A 19,192-nucleotide genomic window follows, 5' to 3' on the forward strand; every position below is an offset into this window, starting at 1 on the left:
TATAGCTACACACAGCTGTGCACCTAGCAGTATAGCTACACACAGCTGTGCACCTAGCAGTATACCTACACACAGCTGTGCACCTAGCAGTATTCCTACACACAGCTGTGCACCTAGCAGTATTCCTACACACAGCTCTGCACCTAGCAGTATACCTACACACAGCTCTGCACCTAGCAGTATTCCTACACACAGCTCTGCACCTAGCAGTATACCTACACACAGCTCTGCACCTAGCAGTATACCTACACACAGCTGTACACCTAGCAGTATACCTACACACAGCTGTGCACCTAGCAGTATACCTACACCTATACCTACACCTACTGCCTGTATACACTGCTCTGCACCTAGTAGTACTGCCTGTATACACCGCTCTGCACCTAGTAGTACTGCCTGTATACACTGCTCTGCACCTTGTAGTACTGCCTGTATACACCGCTCTGCACCTAGTAGTACTGCCTGTATACACCGCTCTGCACCTAGTAGTACTGCCTGTATACACCGCTCTGCACCTAGTAGTACTGCCTGTATACACCGCTCTGCACCTAGTAGTACTGCGTGTATACACCGCTCTGCACCTAGTAGTACTGCCTGTATACACTGCTCTGCACAGAGCAATACTGCCTGTATACACCGCTCTGCACCTAGCAGTACTGCCTGTATACACCGCTCTGCACCTAGTAGTACTGCCTGTATACACCGCTCTGCACCTAGTAGTACTGCGTGTATACACCGCTCTGCACCTAGTAGTACTGCCTGTATACACCGCTCTGCACCTAGTAGTACTGCCTGTATACACCACTCTGCACATAGTAATACTGCCTGTATACACCGCTCTGCACCTAGTAGTACTGCCTGTATACACCGCTCTGCACCTAGTAGTACTGCCTGTATACACCGCTCCGCACCTAGTAGTACTGCCTGTATACACCGCTCTGCACCTAGTAGTACTGCCTGTATACACCGCTCTGCACCTAGTAGTACTGCCTGTATACACCGCTCTGCACCTAGTAGTACTGCCTGTATACACTGCTCTGCACCTAGCAGTACTGCCTGTATACACCGCTCTGCACCTAGCAATACTGCATGTATACACTGCTCTGCACCTAGTAGTACTGCCTGTATGCACCGCTCTGCACCTAGTAGTACTGCCTGTATACATCGCTCTGCACCTAATAATACTGCCTGTATACATCGCTCTGCACCTAGCAGTACTGCCTGTATACACTGCTGTGCACCTAGCAGTACTGCCTGTATACACCGCTCTGCACATAGTAATACTGCCTGTATATACCGCTCTGCACCTAGTAGTACTGCCTGTATACACTGCTCTGCACCTAGTAGTACTGCCTGTATACACCGCTCTGCACCTAGTAGTACTGCCTGTATACAACGCTCTGCACCTAGTAGTACTGCCTGTATACAACGCTCTGCACCTAGTAGTACTGCCTGTATACACCGCTCTGCACCTAGTAGTACTGCCTGTATACACCGCTCTGCACCTAGTAGTACTGCCTGTATACACCGCTCTGCACCTAGTAGTACTGCCTGTATACACCGCTCTGCACCTAGTAGTACTGCCTGTATACACTGCTCTGCACCTAGTAGTACTGCCTGTACACACCGCTCTGCACCTGGTAGTACTGCCTGTATACACTGCTCTGCACCTAGCAGTACTGCCTGTATACACCGCTCTGCACCTAGTAGTACTGCCTGTATACACCGCTCTGCACCTAGCAGTACTGCCTGTATACACCGCTCTGCACCTAGCAGTACTGCCTGTATACACCGCTCTGCACCTAGTAGTACTGCCTGTATACACCGCTCTGCACCTAGTAGTACTGCCTGTATACACCGCTCTGCACCTAGTAGTACTGCCTGTATACACTGCACTGCACCTAGTAGTACTGCCTGTATACACTGCACTGCACCTAGTAGTACTGCCTGTATACACTGCTCTGCACCTAGTAGTACTGCCTGTACACACTGCTCTGCACCTAGCAGTACTGCCTGTATACACCGCTCTGCACCTAGCAGTACTGCCTGTATACACCGCTCTGCACCTAGTAGTACTGCCTGTATACACCGCTCTGCACCTAGTAGTACTGCCTGTATACACCGCTCTGCACCTAGCAGTACTGCCTGTATACACTGCTCTGCACCTAGTAGTACTGCCTGTATACACCGCTCTGCACCTAGCAGTACTGCCTGTATACACTGCTCTGCACCTAGTAGTACTGCCTGTATACACCGCTCTGCACCTAGTAGTACTGCCTGTACACACTGCTCTATGGTGATCACGCCGAGGCCTCATCATGTCATAACCTGCCTGTCACCTCACGAGGAGGCCCGCGCCTGACTCCTCCCACACATGTGACTGGTCACATGGTCATGAGATCATCTCCTGGTGACGTAGGATATTATTGCCGGAGCTGTCATGGCGGCTCAGAAGATCAATGAAGCTCTGGAACATCTGGCTAAAGCAGAGAAATGGTAAGAGGCCGCGGTGTGTGCGGGCCGGGTGCGGCATCACCTGGCACAGCTCCGGTGCCATCCTCGTCTCCTCACTGCTTGTTCCTGTCTGGGGTCTGGAGGGCGCGCCTCCTGCTGGGAGACCCCCGGGCCGGTATGTGACATGTCAGCCATGTCATATTATATAACCGTCATGTGCACCAGCTCCACGTACTCCGGATCTCTCCCACCTGTAGTAGAACCACCTACAACCAGGAGTACAATCCCCCATAATCCAACAGCAATCAGGAGGATCCTGTCATATTCTACACTATAGCCTCTGAGAGCACAGCGCTCTGTTCTCACTGTACGTTGTATGTTATGACATATACAGTAATCTACAGGTATCCTGCACAGCGCTCTGTTCTCACTGTACGCTGTATGTCATGAGATGTACAGTAATCTACAGGTATCCTGCACAGCGCTCTGTTCTCACTGTACGCTGTATGTCATGAGATGTACAGTAATCTACAGGTATCCTGCACAGCACTCTGTTCTCACTGTACGCTGTATGTCATGAGATGTACAGTAATCTACAGGTATCCTGCACAGCGCTCTGTTCTCACTGTACGCTGTATATCATGAGATGTACAGTAATCTACAGGTATCCTGCACAGCGCTCTGTTCTCACTGTACGTTGTATGTCATGACATGTACAGTAATCTACAGGTATCCTGCACAGCGCTCTATTCTCACTGTACGATGTATGTCATGACATGTACAGTAATCTACAGGTATCCTGCACAGCGCTCTATTCTCACTGTACGATGTATGTCATGAGATGTACAGTAATCTACAGGTATCCTGCACAGCACTCTGTTCTCACTGTACGTTGTATGTCATGACATGTACAGTAATCTACAGGTATCCTGCACAGCGCTCTGTTCTCACTGCACGTTGTATGTCATGACATGTACAGTAATCTACAGGTATCCTGCACAGTGCTCTGTTCTCACTGTACGCTGTATATCATGAGATGTACAGTAATCTACAGGTATCCTGCACAGCGCTCTGTTCTCACTGTACGTTGTATGTCATGACATGTACAGTAATCTACAGGTATCCTGCACAGCGCTCTATTCTCACTGTACGATGTATGTCATGAGATGTACAGTAATCTACAGGTATCCTGCACAGCGCTCTGGTCGCACTGCACGTTTTGTGTCATGACATGTACAGTAATCTACAGTAGTGTCAGATCTGCTACACCCTGTGCTCCTAGTGGTGACCTATGGCTTGTGTCACGTCTCTGTAGGCACGTGGTGTACGCGCTACTCCATAGTCTGGATTTCACCTCCTTGCCATGTAGTCCTTGCTGCCCTGTTAGGCCCTGTTCACATGTGTATGAATTGTGTTTTCGAAACGGAATGTAAATGAAGCGAGGAGCGGCTTGGCTAGCGACATACGTGTTTACTCTGAAACGCGTGCAGCTGGGAATGAGGCCTCGGGCCGATCGCATATGCGTTTCCCGGGAAACGCATGCGATTAATAACCCGATCGCATGCCTTTCTCTGGAAACACATATGCGATCGCCCCAAACTCCTCCCCCTGTGCGCTAGCGTTATGAACGCGACGCTAGCGGAACGTGTGAACGCGCCCTGAGAGTGCAGTCAAGCGTCGCGTTTAACGCATGCGTTTAAAACAGCTGGAGAGAGAAATTTGCCTAATTAAACAGCTGTTAACACTTGCATTTACAAAACGCAAATGTTAACACTTGTGCTAACATCGCGAAATTTTTTTTTTTTTTTTTTTTTTTTTTTTTTTTAAACTTTGTAATTAGGCAAATCTCTCTTCAGCTGTTGCAATGCGTTTTTAAACGTGTGACTGCACCCTTAGGCTGCGGTCACACGTAACACTGGGCACCCGTTCATAAGGCGACGTTAGTGCACAGGGGGAGGTCCTCGGCCCGAACGCACATGAGTTTACAGGGAAATGCATGCGATTGACAAGCTGATTGCATGCATTTCCCTGGAAACGCATGTGTGATTTGGCCCTAGGACCACCCCCTGTGCTCTAGGGGGAACGTGTGACTGTGGCCTTAAAGTGTTTTTCATTATTGCTGAAAGTGTAAGCAGCAGAATTAAATACCAGCCATATACATGGTAACATGTAATAACACATCCATAAAGTGCCAAGTTTGAAGGAACCGCCACACGTCACAGATTGGTTTGCTCGCTATGAGGCCTCCATACTCACACCTAACTATCGGATCCTTAACAAAACCTGAAAAGGTTCAATAGATTAATATTCATGAATGTAATATCAAGGTTCTGGCAGGGCGATTGTAGGAATCCCATGACCCTCCATCTGTGGCCATTTTGTGGACGGGATTGTCTGCCTGATGGGATGGAGACCTTTTAGTGGATATGTGTTGGTAGATTGCCTGGTGTCCTGTCTTCCTCACTTAGGGTGTTGTCACACTGGGCGTCCTTGGTCCATTTTTAAATGGACTGAAAATGCATTCTTTTTAAACGCACGTGTTTTTGGTGGGTTTTAAACCAGCCATACGCATGGTAAGCATTCAAAAATGCATACGTTTAAAAATGAATGCATTTTCAGTCCGTTTAAAATTGGTCTAAGAACGCACCGTGTGACAGAACCCTTACACACATTGCAGGGAAACATGGGTTAAAGTGGCCAACCTCTTTAACCCCTCACCAGTGTGTGATGTATCTGTACGTCACATGTCGGCTCCCACTGTATGGAGAGGTTTCACGGGCTGAGCCCTCTCCATAAAAGGGGTAACACCCGAGGTCGGTGTTGGCAACAATCGCGGGTGTTAACCCTGTAAATGCCTCTGGCAGGCCTCGGTGTAGGTTCCTAATGTACATCTGTACACATCTTTACATGACATCTCCTCTTGCTTACCCCACATGCTTTGTGTTTGACAATTATATCATAATATATAGCATTGTTTTATTTGGCTTCAACAATGTCTTGTGTGTTATTTCTTCCTTTGTGTATTGGTGAATATTTTGTATTTTCATTTACCCTTTTGTTTTATAGTTTAAAAACTGGATTTTTAAAGTGGAAACCAGACTATGACAGCGCAGCCTCGGAATATTCCAAAGCAGGTATGTAAATGGATTCTGGTAGATGCCATGTAGCACTAGGTTACACAGTAAAGCCCCTTGTCATCGCCATTTAGAGCTCAGCTTACAACTTATCCATAGCATATATAAAAGTGTCCTACAGTGGGTCCACTAACTTCAATAGGGCCAACAGAGACCAAATGTGTCTCCAGCTTTCCTTGTGTGTACTTGTGTGAGGCTGGACACAAAAGTGTAGAATACCCGGCCTTTACAAACCCTTTTTGATTGGAATCCAAAAGCGAGTGGGACAGCAGGGAATTGTAATGTTAAGGGGTTTTCTCTAATAATTAGCCCTAATAAGGATGCATCAGTACACTACATTTACTATAGCCTGGGTCAGGATACTAGAGCAGGTCATCACTGAGATCTACTCTACAGGATAGGGAAAAACTTCTTAATCAGTGAGAGACGACATCATCATATTCTCACTAAAGGTGATAGAACAAGTGGCATTTTGAACTCGTTTTTGGCCTGTTTTTAAAAAGTCGGTCAAAAAACGCATGCATTATTTGAAAACGCATCCGTTTTTCACAGGTTTGACCAATTATCTTAATTCAAACCTGTCAAAGATGATGCCACACGTTGCGTTTTTGGACCATTTTAGAGCACACGTTTTCAGTTCGTAAAAAAAAAATGCATGCTGTGTTTGGCTGCTTTGAACTTGTTTATCTTCATTTCTAGAAGTGTAGGCAGCTGAGAAACAGATTAAAACCATCCAAACACATGGTAAACATTCAAAAACGCATCAGTTTAAAAACGCATGCATTTTCAGTACGCATAGAAACTGTTCAAGAACTTGACGTGTGGCAGAACCCTGAGGGTGAAGACACACATGGCGTTTTTGGGCCGTTTTTACTAAGTGCGTTTTCAGATCGTAAAAAACGCATCCATCTGAAAACGCAAAAACGGCCCAAAAACGCCGTCTTCACCCTGAGGCCGGCGGAATGGGACATATAAAAGAATGTTCCAGCCGGATCCACTTTGTTTTTGGCTAAGCTTTAGGGTGGTCATATACGTGGCGTTTTGAACCAGTTTTTGGCCCGTTTTTAAGTTTTACCATGCCTCTTAATTAAAACGGGTCAAAAACGGATGTTTTTTTTTAAGGACTGCTTAAAAACGGGTTCAAAACGCCACGTGTGTGACCACCCTAAAGCTTAGCCAAAAAAGTGGATCCGGCTGGAACATTCTTTTATATGTCCCATCCCTTTCCAAGCTATTTCTGGCTTCAGGGGGGAATAAAACCCCAAACTAATCTGTGTAGCGCCAGTTGTCAGAGTATTCTGTATATGGGTTTTCGAGGATAAGTCACTAGTGATAAGACAGAATCTGTGTTTTGAAGTCTGGAATCTCCCTGATATTGATGCTGAAAATAAGACTGATTATTCTCAGATTAGGGGTTTAGTCATAAATGCCAATTATTCATGTATGTTAAAAACTAAAAAGCTAGTTGTGAGAATGAGTGAAATAATACATATCCACCATTGTTGTATCCTAATGTCCCAGACAACAAAGATCCTGGTGTACTTTGTGTTTCCATACCTCATCATTTTAATATCTAATATGGAAACCACCTTTGCGTCTACGCTTCCTGACTCTAAGGTTTAGCTGCTGCTGTGCATAAGTGTAGGTGATTCCTTGAGTTCTGAAAGTCTACTGCAATGTATAGGTGTAAATGTTTATCCGGGAGTCTATGCTGTTTAGGGAGACCTATGTTACATTTTCCAGGTCCAAGAACCCCCCTGTGTGGCAGCACCTTTATGCTTCATGCACACAATGCTGAGCTTTTGGCAGGCCACAATCGCAGGCGCCACACTTTGACCATACACATTTGAAGTCAATGGGGCCCTGACTTAGCCATCGTTTTTAAAGCTCGCTCACAGCCCCAAAGACGAAGTCGTGTGCATGAGGCCTTCGTCTTGCCTATAAAATTGCACGCCGTGCCGTTACCGTACAGATTTACGCTAGGATTGGTTTATGTGTTACCTGTTTGTGGAATATACAAATAATGAATAAGTTTATTTATTTCTTTGTTTCTTTCAGCTGTTGCTTTTAAAAATGCAAAACAATTTGACCAGGCGAAGGACGCCTTTTTAAGAGAGGCTGAAGCCTATGAGAACAACAAAGCGTATCCTTTCCTGAAATGTTGCTTGTTCTGTGTGCTTGCCCTGCTGTGTTCACTGCAATACCAGACACAGCCACAGAGCGGCGCAATTTCTAGAAACAAAGCAGTTTTTTTTAACTATTAGACAATCCCCTTTTTTTTTTTTTTGTAGCTACCGCCACCCCCCTCCTAACAAGATGTTATGTCCTATAAACACATTACTACCATCTCCATCTCTACTTTATGGACTATTAACCAGCGGGACTTGTGCAGGCGGAAATATTGGAGTAGGAATGGAAGAGCTTGTACAGAGCAGCGTCTGCAGCGCTCCTGGTATATCATGTCGCACGCTCAGTCTGGATTTCTTCCTGTTTTGTAGCTAATAATAAGTCTTCTTACAACTTCATTGATTTCTTGTTTTGAAACCTTAACCGAATCTTCCTACTAGTCTTTTCCACGCGGCGAAGTAAGTATCCTCTATATGAGTGCGATGCAGTCTCTCTACCCCCATCCTTATGTAACTCATTGTTGCACCTTTACTTTTGTGAATGTGACATAATCTGCATCAGTCACATGGGTTACTTTCAGTCTAATTTAATTTGGGTTTTCCCATCTAGTGTATGACATACTCAGAGGATATGTCATCAATAACTGGTGGGTGCAGGTTCCACCTCCGAGATCCTGAGATCTCCAGAACAGGGGTGTCCTAACCCTTGTCTCCCAGCATACACTCTCTGGTTTGAGTGAAGGCTAATCTTGAGGCTGCCTGCACCGCTATATTTACAGTCCATATAGATGTAAGAGCCTCACTTACCAGCTGTTTATGACACATCTTGTATGGGAAATATATAATGAAGGGGCTGCAGCACTTACCTAGACTTCACAGCCATTGGTGGGGTTGCCATGTGAGTACCACCACTAATGTGTTTTATGACTTAAAGAAAACCTGTCGCCCACTAAACCTCTAGTCCCCTCAGGTCGGGTAAAAAATTTTTTTCTAGAACTCCATATTTCATGTGAAATGGAACCGTTTACCTATAAAATTCTTCTGTAAAGTCAGGCAAATATGACTCTTAACTTATTTTCACATGAGATGGGTTAAGTTTAGTGATTGCAGGTGGATCTTGTGGATAGGGCCTAATTTGCTTGATGGGAAAACCCCTTTAAGTGGGGGGTTGTGAGTTGGCAGGTAATGTGCTTGTGCAATTCATAAATCTGTGAATTTTGCCCTGATTCCAGAATCCCAGTGGGCTAGCTCCTCCATTCTGTATGTCTCCCTAGCTTTTTCAGTCCAGATTGCCAAAGTGGGTGGACGTTCTGACTGCCATCATTTTAGGAATCAGTAGATTGGCTGAGGAGATTATAGTTGTGGGGAGGTTGTGTTGTCGTGGGCAGAACAGCCCGGTGGGTCTCCATATAGGTATCGTAGCATGGTCAAGATCTATATTGGTGTTGCATAATCTCTTGATCTCTGCTATGGTGGAACAATTTTCGGCCAGGTGCACTAAATATGGTATATATCGCCTTCATCCGAATTGGATCACCAGCATTCTACTGGAATATTTCTTGTTCCCTTGGCCATTCGGCTATAAAGGAGGGAGTATATTCTGTTTGGTGCATAAATAAACTATGAGATTTTGGGCCCTAACCCTCTGGTGGTAAATCCCCCCTGTAATATGATGTGGAAGGTTTAGCTGCATTTTATAGTTCTATGTGATGTACTGTGTTTAGTGTAGCAAAGCCATGGCTGATCGTGGGATCACACAAACCATCCAGTAGATAATCTAATCTGTACCCACGCTATACTGTTCTGTCTGTGGTGTTATACACCGTGTACACTTGTCATACATATTCTACTGTAACAATTATAATTAAACCTACATCATTTTATTTTCAGAGCCTTTGAACAAGCAGGAATGATGCTGAAGGTGAGATGTTCTGATCTTCTATGTCTACTGCACTTCTTCCCCCAGAACTACCGTAGAAATACATTTCATTATGTTTTCTCTTCTTCACAATTAAGGAGATGCAGAAACTTCCTGAAGCCGTCCATTTGATAGAGAAGGCCAGCATGATGTACCTGGAGAATGGAACTCCGGACACTGCTGCCATGGCATTGGAGCGGGCCGGGAAGTGAGTCCGTAGGGCATAGCGTGTCTGCTCCACAATCCTAAGACAATGTGTCCTATGACTGCTGTATGACTGTGTGCATTATGTGATTTCAGGCTCATAGAACATGTAAATATGGAGAAGGCCGTCCATTTATATCAGCAGTCCGCTTCTGTCTTTGAGGTATGCTTGTATTTCTATCTCTTTTTCCTGTAACAATGAATGGCAGCAGACTTGTCTATTTATGTATAATAGAGAGCGATGGTGAACGCGTCATGATTACCTGTCACAGCAAATACTGACTGATATAGTGTGTGGTGGAAAACAATGTATGTATTTTTATATACAGGAGCTATACTCATTCTTTGCACCAGATAATGTCTGATCCCTGGTTATAGATTGCATGTGCTGTGATACATGATCTATCCAGTAATACATATAGTATAGGTCCATGCAGAAGTTTATTATCAGTCTGGAGAACAGGATGTGTTCTCCTTGATATATTACATTATATATTGTGTAGTGCACAGTGGCGCTGCTTAGCGTCAGTATCTCAGGTGCTAGCATGGAAGGAATGCAGAATGTAGGGAAGAGACTCCGTAGATGTGTATTACTGCCTGCCCAGTCATTACAGATTTATAACCACTCTGGGAAGGGTTAAACATGGAGTGCTGCTCAGTGTAAGGTGGACACTTTTATCTAGTGCATATAGTACTGTAGTAAGATAGTTGCCAGTAGACCTTCAAGTTAACCCTTGCTTGTAAAAGCAATCATGTATAAAATTAGGCACTGGCTTCACCATGGATTCACTCTGCAATCGCCCAAGATTTCATAGTCTGCCCCAATATCCAAATAATTACTTCTCTCTCTGCAGAATGAAGAACGTTTACGTCAAGCAGTGGAACTACTAGGGAAAGCGTCAAGACTTCTAGTAAGAGCTCGCCGGTAAGATACCCTCTTATAATTATCTCAGATGGAGATAGCAGGGCTGATGAAAGGAAGAAATGGCACTATCCAAAGAAATTGTAGCTGAAAAGTATGAACTAGATGCCGCTTTCCTGGTACCTGATCTCTTGCCCACAACAACTCTCCATCTTCTAAAACAGATCTTTAGCTAGTGAACATTGCATCTGGTTATTTGTACTTGTAACATGTGACATTACCACCCATGAGGCGGCTTGAGAAAGGTGACGAGGGGGCCGCAGCTTGTTTACCTTCCCCCCCCCTCCCCTTGCCACTAAAATACCGCCGGCCTCTGCCCAAGTTCTGCAGCGTGGAACATACGGTCTACGGATGCGGCTATAGAAATTGCAATTTTTTTTTTTTTTAGGGAAAAAAACCTATATGTACTTGCCACCATATTCTATTCTGGAGGTAAATATAGAGTTTTTTTTTTTCTTTATAGTGAAAAGGCCAAATACAAGGGCACATTATAGGTGTATGTGAGGCTATAGAAAAATATGTTTTATAATGTCCCCTTTTCTGTAGCCCCCTTCTTATAAAGACGGACCACAGAAAATGGAGCACTATTAGGAGGGGCTACAGAAAAGGTGGCAGCTGCATGAAAATGGGCATTTTAGACCAAGGGCTGCTGGAAATGCCGCATTATATGGCAGGGATATGGGTGATCAGCTTCTCTATCAAGTTTGTGATACGTTGGTACCCCAATTGATTATTTCCACTTAGCTTAGTGTATAAGTCTTTGACCGTGGGGGTGGTCGTCTTTCTATAATTCGCCTCACGCAGCAGAGAGGGTAGGTTCACCCCTGATTACCACGATGAGTGTTTTTGGGTTGTCCTGATGCCACTCTAGCCCATCCATCTGCTGTCCACCAAGTTGAGTTATGTTTGACTAATAATTTCATAACTTTATTATTACTTTCTACTTCTGTGACCTTTTTTTATGTATTTTGGTCTTGGCATTTGATTTTCTCTATTGCATATAATTTCTTATATAATTTTCCCTGTATTGGAAGACTGACTGGCACTCTAAATTATTGTAGCCTCCTCTCAAAGTTAGTGACATTCCCCCCCCACCACTTCCTTAGACCACCAGAGAAGTTATAATGGGTGTGAAATGTGGCTCTTCTGAAGTGTGTTGTCTAAAGCTGGAATGCGTTTTAGTCTCTGGGTATTTGCTCCTTTATAATAATAAGTGATAATAGTTTACCATGTTCTTATCTAGGATTTACACAGCGCTATAAGGCTTGATAGATGAGGACTTTTTCATACTTTAAAATTTTTTATAAATGTGAAATATTGATATTGTCTTTAGTCCTGTATAACCATTGGTGGCACATTGCTGTGATCTGGTGTATACATGGCCAACCATTCGGAGCTTTCCCCGCTGCTGTTCTAGTAGTTTGCAGAGGTCAGGCTCTTGTGACCCTGTCAGTCGCTAGAACGAAGCCATGTGTCATAATTGTCAATGCTGAGACAACCTATTACTGTGATTGCATAAAGTTGTCAGTCCTATCTTTTGTTAGTTTTGTCACTGATAACTTTCTGTCGGCACCAATCCAGACGCGGCCAGTGATGGAGCCTCCGTAATGTAATGACCTGCTTCACAAAGTAGATAATGCAGTTAGGTGCGATGCAATCCCCATGTAATGATTTGTCACTACAAGTGTTATAGCGAGACTTTTTATTTTTCTTTCAGGCTAGATGAGGCTGTAGTATCCATTCTGAAAGAAAAGAATATGTATAAAGAAATAGAAAATTACCCTACTTGTTACAAGGTATGGTATCATCTAGTCTCAATTTTATCGTTTTAGTATTAAAGGGGTATTCTGGGATTTATTTACTGATTCCATGTCCTAAGAACCCCAATGATGTGATATTAATCACCGATGCTCACGTTCACATCATCTTCCTAGGCCTGGGTGTCCTGTGCACCTGTCACTTGGTCTGGTTGCAGCGCGGTCCCATTCAAGTGAATGTGGCTTAGCTGCAGTACCAAACATAACCACTATTCAACGTACAGCACTATGCTTGGTGGGCATTAAAGAAACCATGGCACTCTTCAAATATCTGCCCAGTGCTGAACCACGGCAGCCAGAAATCGATCACCTCCTATTGATAAGAATGTGTTATCTGGTTTGTGGAAATTATGCAAAGTTTTCCAAGGTGGGATGAGGAAATCCACGGCTCTTTTAGCTACCTTGTAAGGAAGATCCCTTGACATCAAGCATGGCCTACAAGAAACCAAACCAGTATATCTATTACAGAAGGAACAGACTCCCAACTGTAGACAGCAATGTTTCAACCTGATTGGATCTCCTTCGTACAGTGTAGAGAACTGGTTTGGCTGGGTGAGAGGCTTGTGACTAGGGTCAGGAAGTAAAAGTAAAAGCTGTCATGTAGGCGTGTGGAGACTTATAGCCATGGACACTCCACTAGGGGGAAAACCACACCTTTTAGCTACCTTGTAAGGCAGCCTCCTTGACATCAAGCATGACCTACAAGAAGCCTAATGACATGATGCAGGATTAAACCAAACCAGTATATCTACTCCAGAGGGAACAGACTCCCAAAGCACAGCACCATGGAAATCAATGGCCCCATGGAAATTGAGTGGTGTCATGAACATCTTCTATTTTGGCTTAAAATAGAAATGCAAAATGATGACCAAAATCTACTAGTGTGAATGAGGCTCTCGGGCAGCATCTGACACATGGGGGACTGTCAGAATTATCATTGTTGTTTTTGTCACTTAAAATAATCTGGCAGCTGAGTTTTATGCTGGGTTTTTGTTAAAAAGTTGAATAGGCTGCATCTGCACTACGGGGAACTGGATTGGCTTTGCTACTTTTTATTCAACTTTTTCAAAAGTCGCAATTCATAAATCCTGCCTTGCAATAGTGATAAAGCTGTCTGTTAGTCTTCTTATGTTTCTTTGGCATAAAAAGCTCCTTGTGCCTTTTCAGTGGCAAAAAGTCACAAAAACCATGATGCAAATCTTACTACTAACCCGTTTGCGAGTTAAACTTTTGCCAGTATACAATGGCCCAGATATATCATTGTGTCTGCACCAGTTTTTTTTTTTGTCTAAATTTGCACCAAAAAGGGACTTTGGGGCTTGCACATGTATTTATGAAGTATTTGAGGCACGTTTGTGTTGCGCTTGCACTTTGTCCGACACTTTAGAAAACTAAAACCTGCACCTAAAAGGGTGAGGAAGTGCTTAGCCGCAGTTTGCGCCACGTTTAGTACTGAGCTGTGCCACAACTCTGCAGCGTGAAGCAAAGTGCACCAAAAAAAGGTGCAACTGTGTCACATCCTGAAAACAGACCAAATTAACTAAGAGCGTGCAACACTATTGGATTATCTGTCACAAAGTGCACATGAGTGAGGGAAACTGCACTAAGCAGAGTACACCAGTTTTCAAATATTTGGGCCCATGTGTGTTGGAGGGAAAGGGTCAGGACAGAGACGTTTGTGTGTATGATGTAAATGGCTTTCTACATACAATGTCAAATAGTAGAGAATTATATATGGTTGTTTTTCCTAATGTTAAATACATTTCATTGTAGAAAACAATTGCCCAGGTGTTGGTACATCTTCATAGGAATGACTACGTGGCAGCTGAGAAGTGTGTCAGAGAAAGTTACAGGTAAGCAGATCCATCTATAAGAGGGCCTATTGGTCAACTGCAATGTGGCATTGGTGGATGGAAAGAGACATGATATCACATATGTGCTCCATTGGATTCGGGCCTGGAGAACAGGCAGACCAGTGTATAGCATCAATACCTTCATCATGTAAGAACGTCTGATGCATCAGAAGGAACAGAGGACCCACTGCATATGCTCTCACAATTAGGTCCTGGTACCTAATGGCAGTCGGGATGCCTCTGGCAAGCACATGGAGGGCAGTGTGGCCCTCCAAAGAAATTCCACCCCACACCTTTACTGACCCACTGTTAAACCAATCATCCTGGAGGATGTTAAAGGCATCAGAAAGTTCTTCATAGTCTCCACACTCTGTATTCAGCATGAACCAGCTCTCATCCATGAAGTACACAGTGCGCCAATGTCTAATCTGTCATTGATGTTCACTGGCAAATCGCACTGCATAGTGTTGGGCTGTAAGCTTAACTGGGGTTGTCAGGCCCTTATACCACCCTCATGGAGTCTGTTTCTGACCGCTTCAGCAGACCCCTGCACATTTGTGGGTGCTGGAGGTCATTTTGCAGGGCCCTGGCAGCTCCTGTTCCTCCTTGCATTTAGGAGAGATAGCGTTCCTATTACTGGATTCTCCTGGTGTACTGGCCTGCGTCCTGGTATCTGCACCATGCTCCAGACACTGTGATAATAGGCACAGCTAACCTTTCTGGCCACAGCTCACATTGATGTGCCATCCGGGATGAGCTGCACTACCTGAGCATCTTCTGCAGCAGCAGCCTCATGTTACCACGGGGGTGAGAGTGATGACAAAATGCAAAAGTGACCAAAACAACAAACAAAAAAGATGAGAACCCAGAAATGGTCTGTGGTCACCAGCTACAGAACCGCTCCTTTTGTAGAGGTTGTCTTGATTATTGCCTATCATTTGTAATCAGTGTGGACTTTGCAGAAGTGTGATTGACTTGGAGTTACATTGTGTTGTTAAAGTGTTGTCTTCTTTTGTTTGAGAATTGTATACATTGTTTCCTTATAGTACGGTGATGGCATTTCTTACATTTTGGAGGATGTAAGGTTGGGTGTATGATAGTCGATAATGTTGGTTTGCAGAGTAAGCATGTAGCTAATAGCACGGCGGTTCATGCTTCCTCTTCTGCTGTGCTGGAAGTGCTGAATACTCGTGCAAAGAGCTTTTTCATTGAATTACTGTGTATTGTTTAGTATAGAAATCAATAAAAACTCAATTGTGTGACCTTGTCTACAATAAAACAATTTACTAAACCAGTGAATTGCATCTATAATAACATCGTTAGTTACAATGTTTTCCAAGGAAAAATTCCAGTGAGGTGTAAAATATTCTACAACCTTTAAATGACTTTCCAAACTTCTCTGTATTAGATGCTCATATACTTTATATATACATTGTTACTACAGTATTTTACATATGTTTTTGTCTAAATATTTTCTTGTATGATATCACATTGGCTGATGAAATTTATTTATTTAGTATTTTTATTTGTACGTTTTGTTCCAATATCTGACATGTGACGTGCCATTCTGATCCATTCCCCTCAGGGATTGGGCATCTGCGGAGGCCAGTGCTTGGCATATGTAATGAATGTTACTATATATTTGGGATTTGGATTGATCTATCCTGATTCAGTCATTGACCATGTAGGACCATGAATCATGCCTTCTCAATAACTTACACCCTATGACAACACATGTAACTTGTTTTTGTTAGTATTCCAGGTTTCAGTGGTAGCGAGGACTGTACTGCGCTGGAACAGCTACTAGAAGCTTATGATCAGCAAGACCAGGACCAGGTGTATGAAGTCTGCAATTCCCCCCTATTTAAATACATGGATAATGATGTAAGTACAAGAAGTGACATTGTACTCGTGTAAGGTTAGAAATAGTGATAGAGGAGATGCTGCACAGTTACACGTGCGCGGTTTCCTTACAATGTGCTGTTCTTGTAGTATCTGCACATGGTGCTACAGGAGCAGTGGTAATCCTGCAGCCAGTCCGCACACATCGGCCACAATTATCTAGTTTCTTATGTGTAGAACATTGCGATTTTTGCTTCTAGCGGTTGCGGAGCGCAGCCATTTAATTGAAAAGGTTGATAGCCACACCATGATCCACAGCAATAAGTGATAGTGGAAAGGCTTTTCCACTGAGAATGTTTTCCGTAATGTGTGTAAGGGATTGTCAGACATCCCTTACACTGAACTGCTACTTCATTACGCTGCTAGTTTACATAGGAGTGCGGCATTGGAAAGTCCACATGTAACAGGTAATGTTTACAGGTACCCTAAGAATGTGTATAAGCACCTGCCACCAACTGGTTAACCGTACATAGAAATATGACAAAGACTTGTGTTTAGAACACTGTCTAATTAAAGGGGATGTGCCAAGTTTTATAGATATCCCATATAAACAGTCTAGGAGATGACCATCTCTTCAGTGAGGGTCCGGCTGCTTGGACCCCCACATCATGAGAACATGGGGTCTTGTTCTTGGTAATTGATGGCGTGGCAGCTCAAGCATGCATTCTGCTAGTAAGGTTCCATAGTGGTGTTGGAGCACTACATTGCACAGCAACTTCTTCTAAGACTCCCATAGAACAGAACTGCAGGGTAGATGCCAAAATCTTGGCACAATAACTTTAAGCATGTTAGTTAATTTTTTTTTTTTACTTTAATTTTAGTCCTAGATTAGATTGTGCATCTTATATATAAGGGCCATTGGACACATGACTAGGACTATATCTATACAATGCGCCTACCGTTTGGATGTAAACAAGAAGTAAAGATGTAACATAAAGAATATGTTAGAATCTTTACTCCAGTTATGTACAGTCTTCTGTAAATAAAATAGAAGATTTATTAGATATCAATCATAATACTGATAACATTAAGGGAAGTTAAAGGGATTCTGGCAGTTAACCCCCCACCCCCACCCCACCCCACCCCTTAAATATTTTTAAAAATGTCTTAGAAGGCAAAATTGCAATGCACCAAAAAATGTCTCGAAAAAGACAGAAAAAAGCCAGAAAGATAAATGACCCCCAATGTCTCTCTCAAGACCCTTATTTCCCCCTTCCTCAGGAATTCTCTTTAGCGTGTCACAGCGAGTCGCCAACGTCTCTCTCATTCCAGAGGGAGAGGGAAATCTTGGCCTAGTGAAAAGAAAATCCACCCCTTGCGACTCAAAGTGGCAGCAACTCTTAAAAATGATTAAAAAATTACTACAAATTATTTTAGCTAGATCTGATCTATGAATTTTTATATAACAAAAAGCATGAGCGGAGTATGAAGACTTTGGTGGGAACCTGTCATTAGGTTTAATAGTGTAACACTGATGACCGGTTCTCTTGAATGAATCTGTGCAGAAGTGAGAAGTGTCTTTGGTGTTTTAGTATCTGTAGCCGTCGTGAAAATAGTGTTGATAGATCCCAGTCTCATGGATAGTCCTATTAGCTAGATGTCCATGAAATATGCACTTACCTTGTCTATTCCTCACACTAGGATGTACCTAATGACAATGTTGCCACATTTAACACTTATTGTATCTTGTGACAGTATGCCAAGTTAGCGCTGAGCTTGGCTGTTCCCGGAGGTGGCATCAAAAAGAAATCTCCTGCAAGCTCACAGAACGGTGTATCTCAGCCAGCACAGGGCGGCTCTCAGCCCGAAGAGGAGGACGATGAATATGCCGGAGGCCTCTGTTAGGATTATCTGCCTTATCATGGCTGCACATCATGTCCACCCTATATACCTACTACATGCACCACAGCAGATATTATATGATATCAGACTATTTGCTTTGTTTCATGACATTATTGTGAAAATGTAACTTCTTCCACATTCTGTCTGTACCAGAGCTACAATGATGGGAATATGTAAGAGAATGGATATGGATCAATATTCTTCCCCTATGCTGCACTCTTAGTCTTTGTATCTAAATAATAATTGTAGCATGTAACTTTACTTTGTCATCGACTGGTTGAGTTTAATTATTATGTTTGTACAAATGTGTTTTCCTGTAAATTACTGGAAGTAATTGTGACATGGCTATTAAATATTTATAATTCATGCTGGATGTTATTACATACATATTCATGGATATCCAGATCGTGGTGCCAAGATTCGTGGGCCGCCTTGTAGACAACAGCATCTTTGTGACAGTATAGTCATTCATGCTGATGCAGAGAAATCCAAGGACCTCCATATTAAAGCTCTTAACTTTCTGCAGTGCGATATCTTATAAGAGAAAGATATTTAAAGAGAATTCAGCAGATTTTACTCCAGTAAACCACCAGTCCCCTCGGGTAGGTATGGAATGCCCTCTTATGTGAAATCTCGCCTTGTTATAAAAAACCTCCTCCAAAACCATGTGGTAATGAGCAGAGAAGAGTCATGTTTGTACGAGATGAGACACTGGAGAAAGCATTATTTCAAATGCCCCTATATTCTTAATAAAGATAAGAATCTTCAATTTTAGATGACATCAGGCTTGTGGTCCAGTGAGTTACAGAACCAGACATACAGGGAGTTAAACACATACCGTATTTTCTGGGCCATTAGGCGCACCGGAATATAAGGCGCATTAGTCCGATGCGCCTTATATATGTAATAATTCCATATATAAGGCGCATCGGACTATAAGGCGCGGGGTCCGGGGGCGTGGCGGAGGTCCGGGGGCGGAGCGGGGACGGGACGCGACGCGGAAAAGAGACGCGGCGACGT

At 43.5% G+C, this 19,192-nt stretch overlaps 1 protein-coding gene across 1 annotated transcript; it reads left to right on the plus strand.

Moving 5' to 3' along the window:
• The first annotated feature begins 2,343 nt into the window (after positions 1-2,343).
• On the plus strand, positions 2,344-18,538 carry NAPG (NSF attachment protein gamma). The gene is made up of 12 exons (XM_072152246.1): positions 2,344-2,496; positions 5,521-5,588; positions 7,647-7,731; positions 8,156-8,173; positions 9,605-9,635; positions 9,731-9,840; positions 9,933-9,999; positions 10,691-10,761; positions 12,476-12,554; positions 14,349-14,428; positions 16,183-16,312; positions 18,026-18,538. Exons 1-12 carry the CDS (start codon positions 2,441-2,443, stop codon positions 18,173-18,175), a joined length of 945 nt encoding a protein of 314 aa, XP_072008347.1. The 5' UTR covers positions 2,344-2,440; the 3' UTR covers positions 18,176-18,538.
• The last annotated feature ends 654 nt before the right edge of the window (positions 18,539-19,192 follow it).

The sequence above is a fragment of the Engystomops pustulosus genome, chromosome 5 (genome assembly GCF_040894005.1).
Source record: "Engystomops pustulosus chromosome 5, aEngPut4.maternal, whole genome shotgun sequence".
NCBI classification, from domain to species: Eukaryota; Metazoa; Chordata; class Amphibia; order Anura; family Leptodactylidae; genus Engystomops; species Engystomops pustulosus.